We start from the raw sequence: 16,256 nt of genomic DNA, 5'->3' as shown, positions 1-16,256 counted from the left end.
GGGGAAGGGGGGTTGTCAGGGAGAAGTGAATGGCTTTCTAAAACGTTTGCCAAGAGCTGCTTCTGTGTTAAAGGCCTGGAATCGTGTCAGGCCCAAGAAGTTGCTCACTCATTCATCTTGTAAGCAAAATGTATTTGTATAAGAGGGAGTGATTTACAGGACAGAACTTCAGTATTGTTTTCATGGTGGGGCCTGATATTGTGGAGTGTGAATTTTGAGCTTTTCTGGAGCTGCTTTTCAGAAACAGAAGCTCTGGGATGCAGTGTTGAAAGAGGGAGCTTTGCTTTAAAAGTAGAACAGACTTGTCTTCTGAAGGAGGCTGGGAGTTGCTCTACTTGAACTCACTCAAGTAAAGGTTTTAATTAGACTGTAAGGTTCCATACTAAAACTTTGTTTGAAACAATTCTGTTCTGCACTACAGCCTTTTCTTCCTCATCTTTTCCAAGTGTCATCAGTGCTGCTTCTCCAGCTTAGTGCTGCTTTTCCAGCTTCTTTGACAGGTTGAGTCTCTTACCACAGATCAAAGTCTCTGGAAAGTGGCACTTAACTGGGATAAGCGGCACTTAACTGGGATAAGTCAAATAACAAAATACATTCCTCTAAAATCCACCTGGCAGGATTTTGTCTGTTATTCTCACTTGGAGATGTTCCTCTGTATTTGTAGAGTTTGGTCTGACTTCTCCAAAGTCAATGCAATGCCCTACCTGATCACTGGTTTTGGGGTGCTGGCTACTGTGTCCCCTTGGACTCTTCCCACAGGTTTGAAACAGTTTTCTCCTCTTATTGCTGGAGCTGACAAACATGATTGCTTTGACCACTGTTTGGGACACAAAACTTTGCCATAAGCCAGGGATTTCGGCCTAACAAAAACCTTAGAAGTGCTGAGCAGATGTCTTGTAGCAGAGAATCTGTGGAAATACAGACTTCTGTCTGATAGGAATGGGTTAAGAGTCTTACTGTGGTGTCAGCTTGCCTAGTGGCAAAATACGCTGGAGCGTGGATCTACTCCCTCACAAGATGTCAGGAAATTAGTGTGAGTTTATAATTGGATTGAAAGGAGGAGAGGAGAGAATCAGCGCCTTTGCTAAGACATGCGCCAGCTGTCAGAAGTGCTGTGGGCTGAGACTTTGGTGTAAGAAAAGATCAATACCAGCAACCCTGTAACCCTTAATGGTAACATTCACAGGGGTTTGTTTGGCACAGTGATGCATCTTGGGAGGATACTGATCATTCCAAGAGGGTTTTGTTTGTTTGGGTTTTTTTGTCTGTTTTAATACGAGTAAGGGAAGGCAGTATTTAGTCTTAAGAAAATGCTGACGATGGTCTTCCTATACAAAGAACTATGTTGGACAATGCTGTTGCATCAGGGAGAGCTAGTCCAGAAAAAGTATATGGGGGAGGTTGAAGTAATGAGATTAATATGGTGGTGTTGAGTTGAACTCTTCTAGAAGACAGTAAATGCCTAAACCGTTAAGCCACAGTCCACTGAGCATTACTAACAGGGCTGCAGAAGCCTGTGCTCACACTATTCAGCAGCTGCTGTAGCTGTGCAGCTCTGTTCATATCGTGTACAAACCTTGGGGGCTGAAAGAGGTATCTGCTGTTACAGGGAGGCTAGGGAGCACATTGTGGAAATAAGAGCTTGAATGTACTAATATGAGGCTTGCTTAGTGTTTGGGCTTCTGTCCTATAGTTTCATGGCATCGTTCTCTCTTTATGCAGTTTTAAAGCTTTGGATCAGGTGCTGAAAAGCTTTACTCATCTGTAAACTGGTAAGACTTTGAAGATCAAATTGGTGCTATAGAACCTAGATTGGCTTAAGATGCTTAAGTAGTTTTATAGCTGTTAAAATGGCTTATGTCCTATAAAACTCAGTTGGAGCTGGGAGAAGAACCTGACTGTTGCTGCCTGATTGGCACCTACCTGGGAAAGATGGCTGGCGGAAGACCTGGCTGGAAGTACTTACCCCACCTGCAGTTACTGGAATGCCTCCAGAGATGCAAATTCAAACCTGGTATCAGCTGAGCAGGCAGTTGAATCGTATCTATCAACCTTGACATAAGAAATTGGATGTTTTGCTAAGCCTCACAAACAGCAAGGGCCTCTTCCCCCTCTTAAGCAACAAATTCTTTCCCTCATCTTCCTTGTCCTCTTTTGATTGCTGATTCAAGTGCTGAACTAATCTTAGGCTTGCCAAAATTATGGACTGTGGTGTATGAGCTTGGCAGATCTGTGCTTAAACTGGACACAAACATAGGATGTCCAAGATGGTGAAGGTGCCCACCTAGCAGCAGAACTCTGCCTTGATTAGGCACAGATCTTGTGAATTGGTTATTTAGGTGGCTTTACCCAGAGTATTGTTTGGATCTCACCTAGGGTAGCCTCTGCATTCCTCCAATCCCAAGCCTTTCCATTTTGCATTTAACTCTTGCTACAAAACACTACTAAATATGTAGCGTAGTTTCTCCAAAGCCCTGAGATGGTATTAAGTCATAGTTGAGCTGGGTTTGGTTTCTTTAGGGAAGGAGGGATATAACTTTTTCATGTATAAACAAAATACTGTTCTGCTAGATCTAAATGTGGGAAAAGCAGGTTCTCTGCAAGGCTACCATAACATCTTATCCTTGCTTAGCTACCACAAAGGCAGAAGTGCCTTAATACTATCTGGCCTTACTTAAATTGCTGCTAGAACTTTGTGCTAAGGTGGAAGCTGTGGACCTGGGTAGCAGGTGGTATTTGAAGAAAGAACGTTACCTAGCCAGGCAAATACCTGGCTAACAGTGTTTGCTCAAACTTAACAGCTTTTCTGGCTGGGCAGGAAGTTCCTGCCCTTGTGATTCAGGATTGCTGACTGTTGATGATAAACAGTCACCTGGGAAAGCTTTAAGTACACTCTCTTACCTTAACAGAGGAGATTGCAACATGCTTTGGGGTAGGAGTTCTGATGGTAATGCTTTGCTGAGGCTTTCCTGAGCCAGTCGGTGACATTCAGTTGAACTTGGCAGTAATTGGTTCAGGCATCCTTGACAGAAGCTACCTATGTCACGCCTCAAACACCAGCTTCTAAAATGGCATTTATGACTTAAGTACCAACCTCTTAGTTATCCTGAGTTAAGGCTAATAAATACTTGCTCTGGAACAGCAAAAGCTTCAGTTTTAATCTCTATATAGTGAGCAAAACCCCACTGCCACCTGTCTCTTGAGCAGGTGCATCCTTAGGCTTCCTGATCTCTTTGGGTACTGGCTTGAAGGAGGTACCTGAGCAACAACCAAAGTACACCTGTAACAACTGAATTTGCTATGCAGGGCAAAGAACAAAGGTACTTGATGCACAGTAAGTGCTCTAAGGCATGGAACAGAAGTCTAAAGCTTTAGCACCCAAATGTATGTCTTGTACTGGGAGCAGTCAGTCTTGCAGGGTATGCCAGCTGCGTGTGCTCTGAATTGCCATGAGGAGGAGGAGGAATGCCATGCAGTGGGATATTTTAGTCACGGGAAGGCCTTTTAGAAAGGCATCATAATGACCCTGTTTTTATCGCATAGAGAAATCTTGATTCCTTCCATTCCCTTGTTATGTTCAGACTGTCAAGAGCTGCTAAACCAACGCTAAAACTCTTCGCACTGCAGAGCAAAACGGTTATTTTTGGTTCCATGTGGCTGCTGTCATCCCTATCTTACTTTCCTTGGGCTTCCTTGGGGTCATTGTTTTAATTTGGGAAGTCCTCTGGAGAGAAATTAATTCCTTGTCTGAAAGCACCACTAGCCTCTAGCAGTCTCTCTTCAGCCTGTCTTTAGGCAGTACAGGGGGAGTGCTGCCTTGCTCTGCCCTGAATCCTTGGGTGTGCTAAGAAGCTACTGGGAAAGAAGTGGATAAACTCACTGTTGTGACTGGCAAGGGAGTACTTGTCTTCCTAGAAATGGACGAGTTAGGGATAACAGCCTAAAAGCTGTGCTACAGGAGGTTTGGAAGGACAGATTTCAGTTCTCCTTACAGCTGGATTGGCTTGTACTTCAGGGTGAAGACCATAAAACTTCCCTAGGTGATGAGGAAGCAGCTTGTTGAGGAAGACAGCTTCCTTCATCACCAGTCAGGATTTGACACTGAACAAGGAGGGGTGCTCCTGTAAATAAACTCCTGCAGGGGCGAGAGCAGGAAGCTGAAGCCGATTTGCTTGGGAGATGCTGTAGCAATCCAGCTGTATTGCCACTGTAAAATAGATTAATCTGAGCAGACAGGGTAGTCTGAAGTAAGGAGTGCTTGTATGGTCCCTCTTCTGGCAATGATCTTAGGACAGTAATGTTTCTTAAAACTACAAAATTGTCTTGGGTGACTTCTGGGCTTGTGCTCAGTCTGGGAATAAGCCAGGGCAAAAGCAGAGTTTGGCCTCTTATGGAGGCTCAGATCTGTAACTTGGCAAACCTTCCCTGTAAGGCAAAGCTGTTCTGGCAGCAAGCAGTGGTCCTGCACTTGTCTCCAACCAGGCTAAAGAGTTCGTTCATGCATGGTTCTGTCTGCAGCAGTGATGGGCCAGGCCAGTGGTTTTAGACTGGCAATGTAGATGCCTCTAGAGACATGACACCAACTTTTGCACATAAAGATGCAGGAATAGAACCAGACTTTTCTGAATGGCTGGTATGGGGTAAAACTGAACACAGAGTGTTTCCTGTAAATGACAAGAACGTAAATGTCGAATCCAGTAAATGCCCTTGGCCAGGAAACAGTGTTCCTGATTGCTAGCATAGATGAACAGATCTTCATAAGGGGTTCTTTTTTTGTGTAATGGCTACTTCAGTTGTCATAACCGGCTAGTGTTGACTTATGTTACACTGAGTGACTCTTTGGGGTGAGAAAAGGGTCCTAGTGGGTAACATCATTTCAACTCTTTCTCTTTTGAGAGAGTGATAGTAGAAAACATATCTGATAGTGATCATTTCACCTAACCAGTTAGTATAATGATTGCCTGAGCCTTTCGTACAGAAGGCAGTCCCCATCTGCTGAATTATGTGAAGAGAACATGCAAAGAAGAATTGGTAGCTATTCATGTTAGTGTGCTTGGTTAATAGGGAGTATGCCATTAGTGTAACTGTGTTACAACTCTGCTGCCTCTGGATGCTTTAACTAGAATCTGCAACCAAAGCTTTGACCTTTTTCAGGTGAACTTTGAAGTATTTCTGGCAGATGCCATGGCCATGTGTCAAGTGCAGAGGGGCATTATATTTTCTTCTTTTCAGGGGGTTTGGAAAATAGCAGAGACCTGTGTTTCAGGCTCCAATGCTGTCATTATTATGAGCCTGCAGGTAGTCTGCAGCAGCAGCCAGTGTAGATCTTCAGCCTAAAGGAACGGATCTTTAATTATCTGTAAGGGCTGTTTGTGACTGCAGTGGAAATGGGAAGCTAAAACTTCAGAAGTGGTACGCTTTCTTCTCATGTCCCCAGAGAATACACTGGCCAGGCTCCAAGCGGGTATGCTGCAGGGCTCCTTCCCTTCTGCTCTTTGAGCGGAGGCTGGTGTAATGTCTGTCATCGGCAATGTCTTAAAACATCACTCTTGCCAGGGAAGAAAAGATTAACTTCCATTTGGTCATGTTTCTCTGTGTGCAGGCTTGCAGTGAAGAGCCCATGTGAAGGTGTGGGTTGGTAGGAAATTGTTCGCTGTGAAGGTGGTCTGCACTGGCTGGTTTTTTCACTGAAAGAAGCTGACATTGGAAGTAAAAAATAGAGTGTAGTGAAGCACTGCAAAGCTGTACTGAGTGCTTCTTTTAGGTAAGAAGCTCTTCTGCCTCCAGGGCTAAATCCATACATGCAGCATGGTGTTAGATGGCTTACATAAGTTCATCTTTCTTTATCATAAATGTGTCGAAACATAAATACATTTCATCAGGACAACGCATTCCAGTGTGGCCGGTTCATGGCATAACTGGCTGCTGGAGAAATAGTTACACATGCAGAATTTTCCATTAATCAGAGGAAAAAGTCCTGCACAGATGGTGTATAGGATAGATTACGGCTAGTAATCCTTTTGTGTCCTAGAAGATTAAGAATATCCTGATGTAGCTGCGGTCAGCTGACCTTTCTTAGTTCAATGATTGGAAGTTCTTGCTGCAGTTCTGCAGAGGACCAGGTTCTACCAGAAGCCACAGCGTGCTGTGAATGTTTGTCAAAGGAACGGTCTGTGTAAGTCCAGCCCTGGTTATAAATTTACAGTAACTCAACTTGTGCCATGTAAACAGCAGCAGCTACAAGATGGCTGAGGAATCACTTGCTAGACAGCTCTCCCAAATCTAACAGGGCGGTAAGAGAGATGAGTTTTCTGAGAAGGTGCAGTGAGTATCATGTGAAGAACCGGAGGGTGTCTGAATCCTGCTGCCTGGGTTGCCCCAGGACGTGAAGATGAGTACTTTGGTGGAAGAAGAGGATGGCTGCACGCTCTGAGTTTTCTGGCATGGATCTGTATGAGGATTACAAATCACCCTTTGATTTCAATGTTGGAGTGAACAGAAACTATCTTTACCTGTCGCCTACTATTAACCTGTCTCCACCTGGATCACCTACGCTGTCAAAGTCTGGTAACTTCCTTCTCTTCCTTTTCTAACACCCTACATAGAAAGCTTAGTGATCAATATCTGTAAAAAGGAACTTCTCAGATTAAGAACCTGTAAAATTTGGCTGAAATGCAGGTGTAAATGAAGGGAAAGGTTGTCCTGCTGTTAACTCTGATCCTTATTAGCTTCAGTGTGTCAGGTAGGTTATATCCCATGTGCTATATATTTACCAGCTTTACCTTATTTGATATTTCTTAATTCAGTGGAAAGGCATTTTGAGGGAGAACAAAGTGAGCAAGAAAAGGTTAGAAACAAAAGGGCAACTTCTGTGAGACTGGAACAATTGCCCTATTTTGTCTGTTTGTTTTTTGGGGGAAGGTAGGAATTGCATACTTAGTATGACTTCAGAGCTCTGGTAGTCTTAATATCTGCCCTTGCCTTACTGAAAATATCACTGATAAACGAAAATGCTCTCTAAAACCTTTACTCTGTTCCATCCAGCACTTAAAATGCTGTAAATCTTACTCCTGCAGATTCTGTGCTTGAACTGTCTTGAGGAAGTGGCTGTTGGGTGCTGTTCTGCAGCAGCATCCATATATTGCTTAACCATACTAGTTTCTAGCTGATAACCTCTCATATGGAGCATCTACAGCCATGCCTCTCAACACATCCTGGTCTGGTTTTACAACCTTTCTTCCATTTCTGTGTTGCCAGGTGTCATCTTCCAGAATAATTTAAAATATAGACAGCTTAGCCCTATTTCAGGTGCGGCAAATCAAAGTTACAAAGGTGTTGACTTCTTTTTGGTGGGCTTGTTCTTTAACATACTAAAGAAATGTGCATCCCTTGGGGGACCTCTGTGTGAAGTGAACCAAACCCCTTTGTCAACTTCAGCTAGAGGCCACTTTCACCTCTGCAGTTACTGCATCTCTCACCTCTTCTGAAGGTGGGGGAACCATCCTTTGTATCTGGTGATGCATCACCACAAGCACCAACCTTTGCTGGGTCTTTTAATGTTCTTTTTCATAGAATCATAGAATAGTTAGGGTTGGAAAGGACCTTAAGATCATCTAGTTCCAACCCCCCTGCTACGGCAGGAACACCTCACACTAAATCATGTCACCCAAGGCTCTGTCCAGCCTGGTCTTGAACACCGCCAGGGATGGAAGCATTCACAACTTCCCTGGGCAACCTGTTCCACTGCCTCACCATCCTTACAGTAAAGAACTTTATATCCAATCTAAACTTCCCCTCTGTAAGTTTTAACCCGTTACCCCTTGTGCTGTCACTACAGTCCTAGTGAAAAGTCCCTCCCCAGCATCCCTGTAGGCCCCCTTCAGGTACTGGAAGGCTGCTATGAGGTCTCCACGCAGCCTTCTCTTCTCCAGGCTGAACAGCCCCAACTTTCTCAGCCTGTCTTCATATGGGAGGTGCTCCAGTCCCCTGATCATCCTTGTGTCCTCCTCTGGACCTGTTCCAGCAGTTCCATGTCCTTTTTATGTTGAGGACACCAGAACTGCACACAGTACTCCAAGCGAGGTCTCACAAGAGCAGAGTAGAGGGGCAGGATCACCTCCTTTGACCTGCTGGTCATGCTTCTTTTGATGCAGCCCAGGATATGGTTGGCTTTCTGGGCTGTGAGTGCACACTGAAGCCAGCTCATGTTCATTTTCTCATCAACCAACACCTCCAAGTCCTTCTCTGCAGGGCTGCTCTGGATCTCTTCTCTGCCCAGCCTGTAGCTGTTCCTGCGATTTCTCCGACCCAGGTGTAGAACCTTGGCACTTGTCATGGTTGAACTTCATAAGGTTGGCATCAGCCCACCTCACAAGTGTGTCAAGGTCCCTCTGGATGACATTCCTTCCTTCCAGCGTATCAGCTGAACCACACAGCTTGGTGTCATCGGCAAACTTGCTGAGGGCGCACTCAATCCCACTGTCCATGTCACCAACAAAGATTTTAAACAAGACCGGTCCCAACACCGATCCCTGAGGGACACCACTTGTTACTGGTCTCCAGCCAGACATTGAGCCATTGACCACAAGTCTTTGTGTGCGGCCGTCCAGCCAGTTCTTTATCCACCGAATGGTCCATCCATCAAATTGATGTCTCTCCAATTTAGAGACAAGGATGTCGTGTGGGACAGTGTCAAACGCTTTGCACAAGTCCAGGTAGATGACATCAACTGCTCTACCCATGTCCATCAGTCCCGTAGCCCTGTCATAGAAGGCCACCAAATTGGTCAGGCAGGATTTCCCCTTAGTGAAGCCATGCTGGCTGTCACCAAGCACCTTCTTGTTTTTCATGTGCCTTAGCATGCCTTCAAGGAGAATGTGCTCCAAGATTTTTCCAGGCACAGAGGTGAGACTGACTGGTCTGTAATTCCCCGGGTCTTCCATTTTCCCCTTCTTGAAAATGGGGGTTATTTTTCTCTTTTTCCAGTCATCAAATTATTCATTCAGTTTGAATAACTATATGATTGGTGTTTAGGAGAAGCCGGAGCACTTTCTCCCCTCAAGAAATATGCCTGTCTTGGCTTTTTCACTGAGATAAATGGGAAGCACTTATATTAGATCTTTCTTTTTTGTATATAGCAGAATAAATATCCTCTGTAGTACTGTACATTACTCAAATGTTGGAGGGATCTTATAATCTTGTAACAGCTTGTTCTCCTGAACTCTAAGAAGTTCCCTTTAGCTTTGCCAAATGCATAGTGATAGCTAAAATGCTCATTCTGAGTGTCTGACACAGAATATGTCTGTCTAAAGATAAAGCTGTGTGAAGGCTGGCCCTCCCCCACACCAAGGGCTGCTCATGTGAAATGACCAGCACTTCCTTAAACTGCAGATGTTTACTGCTAATCTCTGAATTCAGGTCGGGAAGAGGTAGGAACTTCTGGTCATAACAGAGCATGAACTTGGGTTGAAACCAACCACAGCAAACCCCAAACCAGATAACCTGAGTGTGAACTGAATGACTCTAATGCTTTGCCTACCCAGCAGAGTAATAGGGACATAAGTGCTATTTCCTGTAATGTGATCTGTGGAGTCCTAATCAACCAGCTTGTTCATGTCTTTATTTGATTCATTTAAGTAGGTCTAATAAACTGCTGGGATAATGTGTTAATCTTATAGACACCTAAAAACTGACCTTAAAACTATGTAAGTTTTCTGAATATTAGGCAAGTCTTCCCATTTTTTTTTCCCCAATAGAATTTTTACCCTGTTTAAAGAGTTAGAGATGTGAAATGCTCAGCTAAACTTGCAGAGTACCAAATTTTAAGTCCTTTGCAACTCTAAAGGTGCAAGAGAACTAATGTAACAAAAGGTGACAAGTTAAAAGCCAGTAACAACAGTTCTGCTGGTTAACAGATAAGACCGCACATGAGAAATGCTCTCTTAATAAGACTGAGCCAAAGTGTTTCCACATGTTGACTGACTGCCATTTCACAGAATCACAGAATCCCAAGGGTTGGAAGGGACCTAAAAAGATCATCTAGTCCAACCCCCCTGCAAGAGCAGGGTAACCTACAGTACATCACACAGGAACTTGTCCAGGCGGGCCTTGAATATCTCCAGTGTAGGAGACTCCACAACCCCCCTGGGCAACCTGTTCCAGTGCTCTGTCACTCTTACAGTAAAGAAGTTCTTCCTGATGTTAACGTGGAACTTCCTATGCTCCAGTTTACACCCATTGCCCCTTGTCCTATCACTGGATATCACTGAAAAAAGCCTAGCTCCATCATCCTGACACCTACCCTTTACATATTTGTAAACATTGATGAGGTCACCCCTCAGTCTCCTCTTCTCCAAGCTAAAGAGACCCAGCTCCCTCAGCCTCTCCTCATAAGGGAGATGTTCCACTCCCTTAATCATCTTTGTGGCTCTGCGCTGGACTCCTTCAAGCAATTCCCTGTCCTTCTTGAACAGAGGGGCCCAGAACTGGACGCAATATTCCAGATGCGGCCTCACCAAGGCTGAGTAGAGGGGGAGGAGAACCTCTCTTGACCTACTAACCACTCCCTTTCTAATGCACCCTAAGATGCCATTTGCCTTCTTGGCCACAAGAGCACATTGCTGGCTCATGGTCATCCTCCTATCCACCAGGACCCCCAGGTCCCTTTCCCCTTCACTACTTTCCAGCAGGTCAACCCCCAACCTGTACTGGTACATGGGGTTGTTCTTCCCCAGATGCAAGACTCTACACTTGCCCTTGTTAAATTTCATCAAGTTTCTCCCCGCCCAACTCTCCAGCCTGTCCAGGTCTCGCTGAATGGCAGCACAGTCCTCTGGTGTGTCAGCCACTCCTCCCAGTTTTGTGTCATCAGCAAACTTGCTGAGGGTGCACTCAGTTCCCTCATCCAGGTCATTGATGAAAATATTAAACAGCACCGGTCCCAGCACCGACCCCTGAGGAACTCCACTAGTCACAGACCTCCAGCTAGATTCTGCGCCATTGACCACAACTCTCTGCCTTCTTCCTTTCAACCAGTTCTCGATCCACCTCACTACTTGATCGTCAAGCCCACACTTCCTTAGCTTATCTATGAGGATGCTGTGGGAGACAGTATCAAATGCCTTACTGAAATCAAGAAAAACTACATCTACCGCTCTACCATCATCCCTCCACCTAGTCACTTCCTCATAGAAGGCTATAAGGTTGGTCATACATGACTTCCCCCCTGGCTTCTTGCCCCACACCCCACAAAAATACCTGAGTTGGGCTGTGCACCTTTCCGTATGAAGCTTGCTCAAGGCCAGGATCAAACCATAAATCTGGTTTATGATGATAGGATGATAGAATGATAGAATGGTTTGGGTTGGAAGGGACCCTCAAGATCATCTAGTTCCAACACCCCTGCCATCGGCAGGGACACCTTCCACTAGAACAGTTTGCTTAAAGTCTCATCCAGCCTGGGCTTTTGCACTTTCACAACCTGGGATATCCACAACTTCTCAGGGCAGTCTCTTCCAGTGTCTCACCACCCTTATAGTAAGGAATTTATTACTTATATCTACTCTTTTTTATTTTATAAGCATTATCTTTTGTCCAGTCGCTAGGATGGGGTATATTTGGGTTGTAGCCACACCATTGTTGAGGTCTGTGGATTATCCGCGTAGACAACTGCTGCTTGGCTAGGCTACCTAGCATGGCCTTCATGTAGCACAAATGAAGTGTCCTGCATGTATTGATGTGAACTGAGGAATGGGAGCAAAGTGAGCAGAAAGGTGAACAGTAACCGGGTGAGAGGGAGGTGCCAGGATAAACAGTGATCATACTTCAGATGGACCTAAAGGAAAAGCTATAAATGAGAGGGGGGCAGGCAGTGAGGAGAGGAAGGCATGGTTAGGTGTACAGGGTGAGGTGTGGAGGACTGTGAGTAGCAGTGAATTCTTCCTAAAGGATCTAGAAATGGGAAGGGGAGGAGAGATCATGCCCTTGTTTTTTAACATGGTGTCTTGAATTCAGTGTAGGCAACCAGCACAAATTTTTTTAAAACACTGCTTTTCCAAAAAAAAAAAAAAAAAAGTACATTCCCAAAGCAGAAGCTATTGCAGTGGGAGACAGTCCAGCATGATTTCCTGCTGCTGGATTCCCTTGATCTATTTTTGGTGTGATAATCCAGATGACTCTTTGTAACCAGATTGAACTGGCTTTCCTGTGGATGTGCTAATGCTCTTGGAGTCAGTGTGGTCTTTGGTACTTACAAACTTTCTGAAATGGCTTTTGCAACAGCAAGCTCTGTAGTCCTTGAAAAGCCTGTGAATGGAGAAGAAGGCCAGGAGCCAGAGGCTGATGTACCAGGGATCATAGAGTGTGAAGGGAAAAATGCAGCTTAAACTGTTGGTTTTCCTTTAGTCTTACAGGTCTGTGTAATGAGTAGGATAAATAGCAATTTGACGGAAAGGTATGTCATTCTTAACAGTTTGATGTTAAGAAAAAGAACTGTATAGAATCATAGAACAGTTAGGGTTGGAAAGGACCGTAAGATCATCTAGTTCCAACCGCCCTGCCATGGGCAAACCAAAAATGACCTGATTTGTTCCGAGATATAAGCCATAAGCCTTTTTTTTTTCTTTTTTTTTGCTGCAGTGCTATGCTTTGGTTTGGGCATTAGACTCAAACTTTTTCTGCCCTAGATTTCTGCCAGAAAATAATGTATTGGGAAGCCTGTAGGAATGCTGTTGTATTTGTGTAGAAGACAGACATAAATCTCTGGGAAAACATGTAGATTTCAAAACTAAACCCCATTCTGCATTTATTTGTGTTCTCTGTTTCCTTCTCAGTGTGCTCCTTCGTAACTTACCGTTTACAAATGTTCTGCCCATGCAGCAGTGTACTTCTAGAGGAAGAAACGTGCTACTGTGTATTTTTGGACACACATACAGGCTCAAAGCATATTGTTTTGAAAAGAATTTGTGGAATTGAGCTTTACCTGAGTACAGTAATTTGATCAAGAACAAAGCCTCTTCTTAGGCTTGACAGCTGCTAGGACCATTTTATAGAGGATACGTACAGCTAATTACAGACACGCAGAATCTTTCTTCTCTCTGACTTTTCAGTTGATTGTGATGTAGCCATTAGATATCAAGCCTCACAGTGAAATCATAGTGGTGGTCTCATTGCACATGAATGAGTTCTTGAATTCCCAGACCAAGTGGTAGTATGGGCTGCCATCAGAAGCTGCTGAAATTTGGATGGGATTGTATTTGGTTAATTACTATACTGACTAGTAAGGTGACATTACTTAATATGTCCTCAATTTACCTGATTTATATATTTATGTGAATACATATACACACGCACACTCTCTCTCCTTACAAACGGTCGTCATGGTGTGTGTGGGTTTTCTTTTCCCTCTCATGTTAAATTTTTTTTTTAATGATATATAAAGCTGTTTTTTCTCTTGTATAGAGAATTAGTTCTGGGAATCCACAAACCGTTCCAGCATGCAGTCTCTCTGCAAACTGGTCTCTTTGCAAATTAGAACAGGATTCCTTACTGTATGTTTAAGCGTCAGCTACAAAGATTCAGAATAGGAAATCTTTAGCTGAAAGATTTGTTTGTTGCATTAAAAGGTGTTCAAAGTGATCTTACTGCAAGGACTAAGAATAAAAAGTGAGCACATCATGGCAATACAAATAATATTGTTCTCCTTCCTGTACCTGAAGCTGTGAAGGTGAAAACTGAGGATGGCCTTAGGGATGTTTGGGATTCATATAGAGGAGTTTAGCAAAGTTTTGGTTTCTGGATTTAGAAGGGGAAGAGGCAGCAGGGTGAGTGAATACACATCCTCGTAAGTCCCTTTTCAGTACTTCACCACTTTTTGTGAAGTGATTGCCTTTTGTTCCCAAGTTCCTTTTCCAGAGTTAGCATCTGTCCAGGTGCAAACCAGCAGCTTACTTCTAGTTCCACCATATCAGTGACTTTCTAGACACAGTGGTCCTCCTTACTCGGGATGGAGAGGTTGAACAGGGTATGTGGGAAGAGTTTGTACTTGCTGTGCAACCCTTTTCTCTGCTGTTGTTGAGCTTGCTTATCACCGTAACCATTCCCAGTGTGTGCAGAATGGACATTTTTTTGTAATCTGATGCAGAGAGCAGTGAGGGGAGAGCCTCTGTCTTGGTCCTGAGCACCTCCAGTGCTTCCAGAGTTTCTGTGCTGCATAAGTGAGACAGAGCAGGGAGCGTGTGGGCTCCTAGGCTGTGTAGGAACTGCTGGTTGGGGTGTAGGGTTCTGCACCTTGGTCTCTATCAGAGCTGTGGGATGTGTTGTTCTGAACATGTTTCCAGTCTCCTATTATAGCAGCAGTTGCAGTTATATTGAGATTTAATACCATTTGATAGAATTAAACAGGCAGTAAAATACCTTTGGTTTTCTGTATGCTGTGCTACTTGGAGAGTGTGACTTTGGTGTCTTCTCATCGGTTTTCTTGGTGCACTGGCACAAAAAGGCTGTATAGTATTAACATTAGCTGCTATCTGGCAGACTTGTGATGCTCTGACTTCTACTGGTTTGTTCACCCCAAGGGCTGCTGAGAAGTGACTCTATACCTGAGGTTGGGGAGGATGCTGCTGCTACAGTGGATATGGCAGAAACATTTTCAGAAGAAGAACAGGATGAGCTAAGAAAAGAGCTTGCTAAGGTAAATCTCTTGCAAATAGCTCTTAAACTGGTTTTGAGAATGAAAATCTGGGGTAGTGCTATCTTTGAACATACAGTTAATGCTTTGCATATTTATTCCGTGAGTGAAGCAGAGTGTAACACATATATTGTGGGGAGGGTAAGGGAAGGTGTCAAGGAGAACAGGCGGTTCTGGCTATAGAGAATTAAGCTGAAAGTGCTGAGCGTACAGATCTTAAACCTAGATACATGAATGGTTATCCCTTTTTTAACTCAAGTGGGAGGAGGGGTAAATAGGCTGTCAAAGAGAACACGGCTGGAAGCCCAAACCAAGTATTGTCTTAACTGGTGTAGAGTAACTGAACCTAATGTTTTCATGATGGATGCTTTGTAGTAATATCCAGGTAAACACTGTTTTGCTAATGTCTAACCATGTAACTATTCTTGTTCATAATTCATGCAGCAGATTTTTTTTTTTAGGAGTGAGTTAAGGAAGCACTCTTCAAAAGAGAGTCAGATACTCAAGCCTGATACATGAATTAAAAAAGTTTTAAAGCCAAGCTTTATTGAGTCACCAGTCTTTTTTCTTTTGTAGTTCTTTAGGACATTAGCACCCTAACAGAAGACGTGAACTTAAGCTTAAGGTTGGCAAACGAAGGTCAGCTGTGAGATAAGCACATTTAATGCAGTCTTGGTTTTGGTAGTCCTGATGAGTAATATTTAATGCCAAACCAATCAGCTGGAGATGGTGAGGGAAATCTGGTCCTGCTAGGTAGGGTACATCATGCTGGACTTCTGACAGTATCCAGACAACAGTGAGTTGAAGGTTTGGATGTATGCCTTTGCCTTTGTACATGTGACATAGGCACAAAGGCCACATCTATACAGCCCATAGAATGATATTGTAAAGCTGTTGATATCTCTGAGCATGATCTAGTGGTGCTTCCATGAAAGGCTTAAGTGACCTGTGTAAAGAAGGAAGTACACAACCAATAGAGTTTTCTAGTTGCTGAAGAGGTGCTGTGTTTTTTGTTGTTGCTGGGGGAGGGTTGTTGGTTTGTTTTTTTGGTCTTCTTTTTATTTACTTTAACTGCTCAGTCTTACACCATTTCTACCCCTGCTCTGGGGAAGCCACTCCTCTGGCTAGATTCAGCCTGCAGTTGCTGGCTTAAGCCACAAAAGAACATTTCTGTTCAAGCAAGGATACAGACTTGTATATGGATCAGATACGCTCTGAGTTTCCTGATACTGGTCATACCTTGGTATCTCTTCTGACGTGGAAGGAGAATACAGGCTTGGCAATTGTCCCAGGTTTGTCTAATCTTCAAGCTTCATATAGACTAATGTTGTCTAAAGGTAATGATTTCTAACTATACAGTCTTATAGTTACCAGCTTCCTTGTGCATATCCCAGTAACAGAGCTAGCTGCAGGTAGATTGCTTTCTCATCAGCTTTTCTTGTAGATTATGCTGGATTTCCCTTTTAGTATTTAGAAACAACTTTGAGGCAGTGTTAAAAACATTAGCCCTTCCATTACTGATACCTAGTAGATGTTTTAATAAATACATAGTTAAATGGCTGGGTGGGTA

At 43.8% G+C, this 16,256-nt stretch overlaps 1 protein-coding gene across 6 annotated transcripts in view; it reads left to right on the top strand.

Moving 5' to 3' along the window:
- The window catches only part of TPD52 (tumor protein D52), a 123,694-nt gene that overhangs the window by 16,205 nt on the left and 91,233 nt on the right, over positions 1–16,256 (top strand). For 5 of the 6 annotated variants that reach the window (XM_065668482.1, XM_065668483.1, XM_065668481.1 and 2 more), the window contains one exon: positions 14,574–14,689. In XM_065668482.1, coding sequence (XP_065524554.1) covers positions 14,574–14,689 — 116 coding nt within the window. Of the gene's footprint in view, positions 1–6,222; positions 6,568–14,573; positions 14,690–16,256 lie in introns of those variants that run through there. The other variant, XM_065668478.1, reaches the window with a different exon arrangement.

Source organism: Lathamus discolor, chromosome 2 (assembly GCF_037157495.1).
Source record: "Lathamus discolor isolate bLatDis1 chromosome 2, bLatDis1.hap1, whole genome shotgun sequence".
Taxonomy (NCBI): Eukaryota; Metazoa; Chordata; class Aves; order Psittaciformes; family Psittacidae; genus Lathamus; species Lathamus discolor.
Note: the sequence above shows the minus strand (reverse complement) of the source record. Positions and strands in the feature narration are given on the sequence as shown.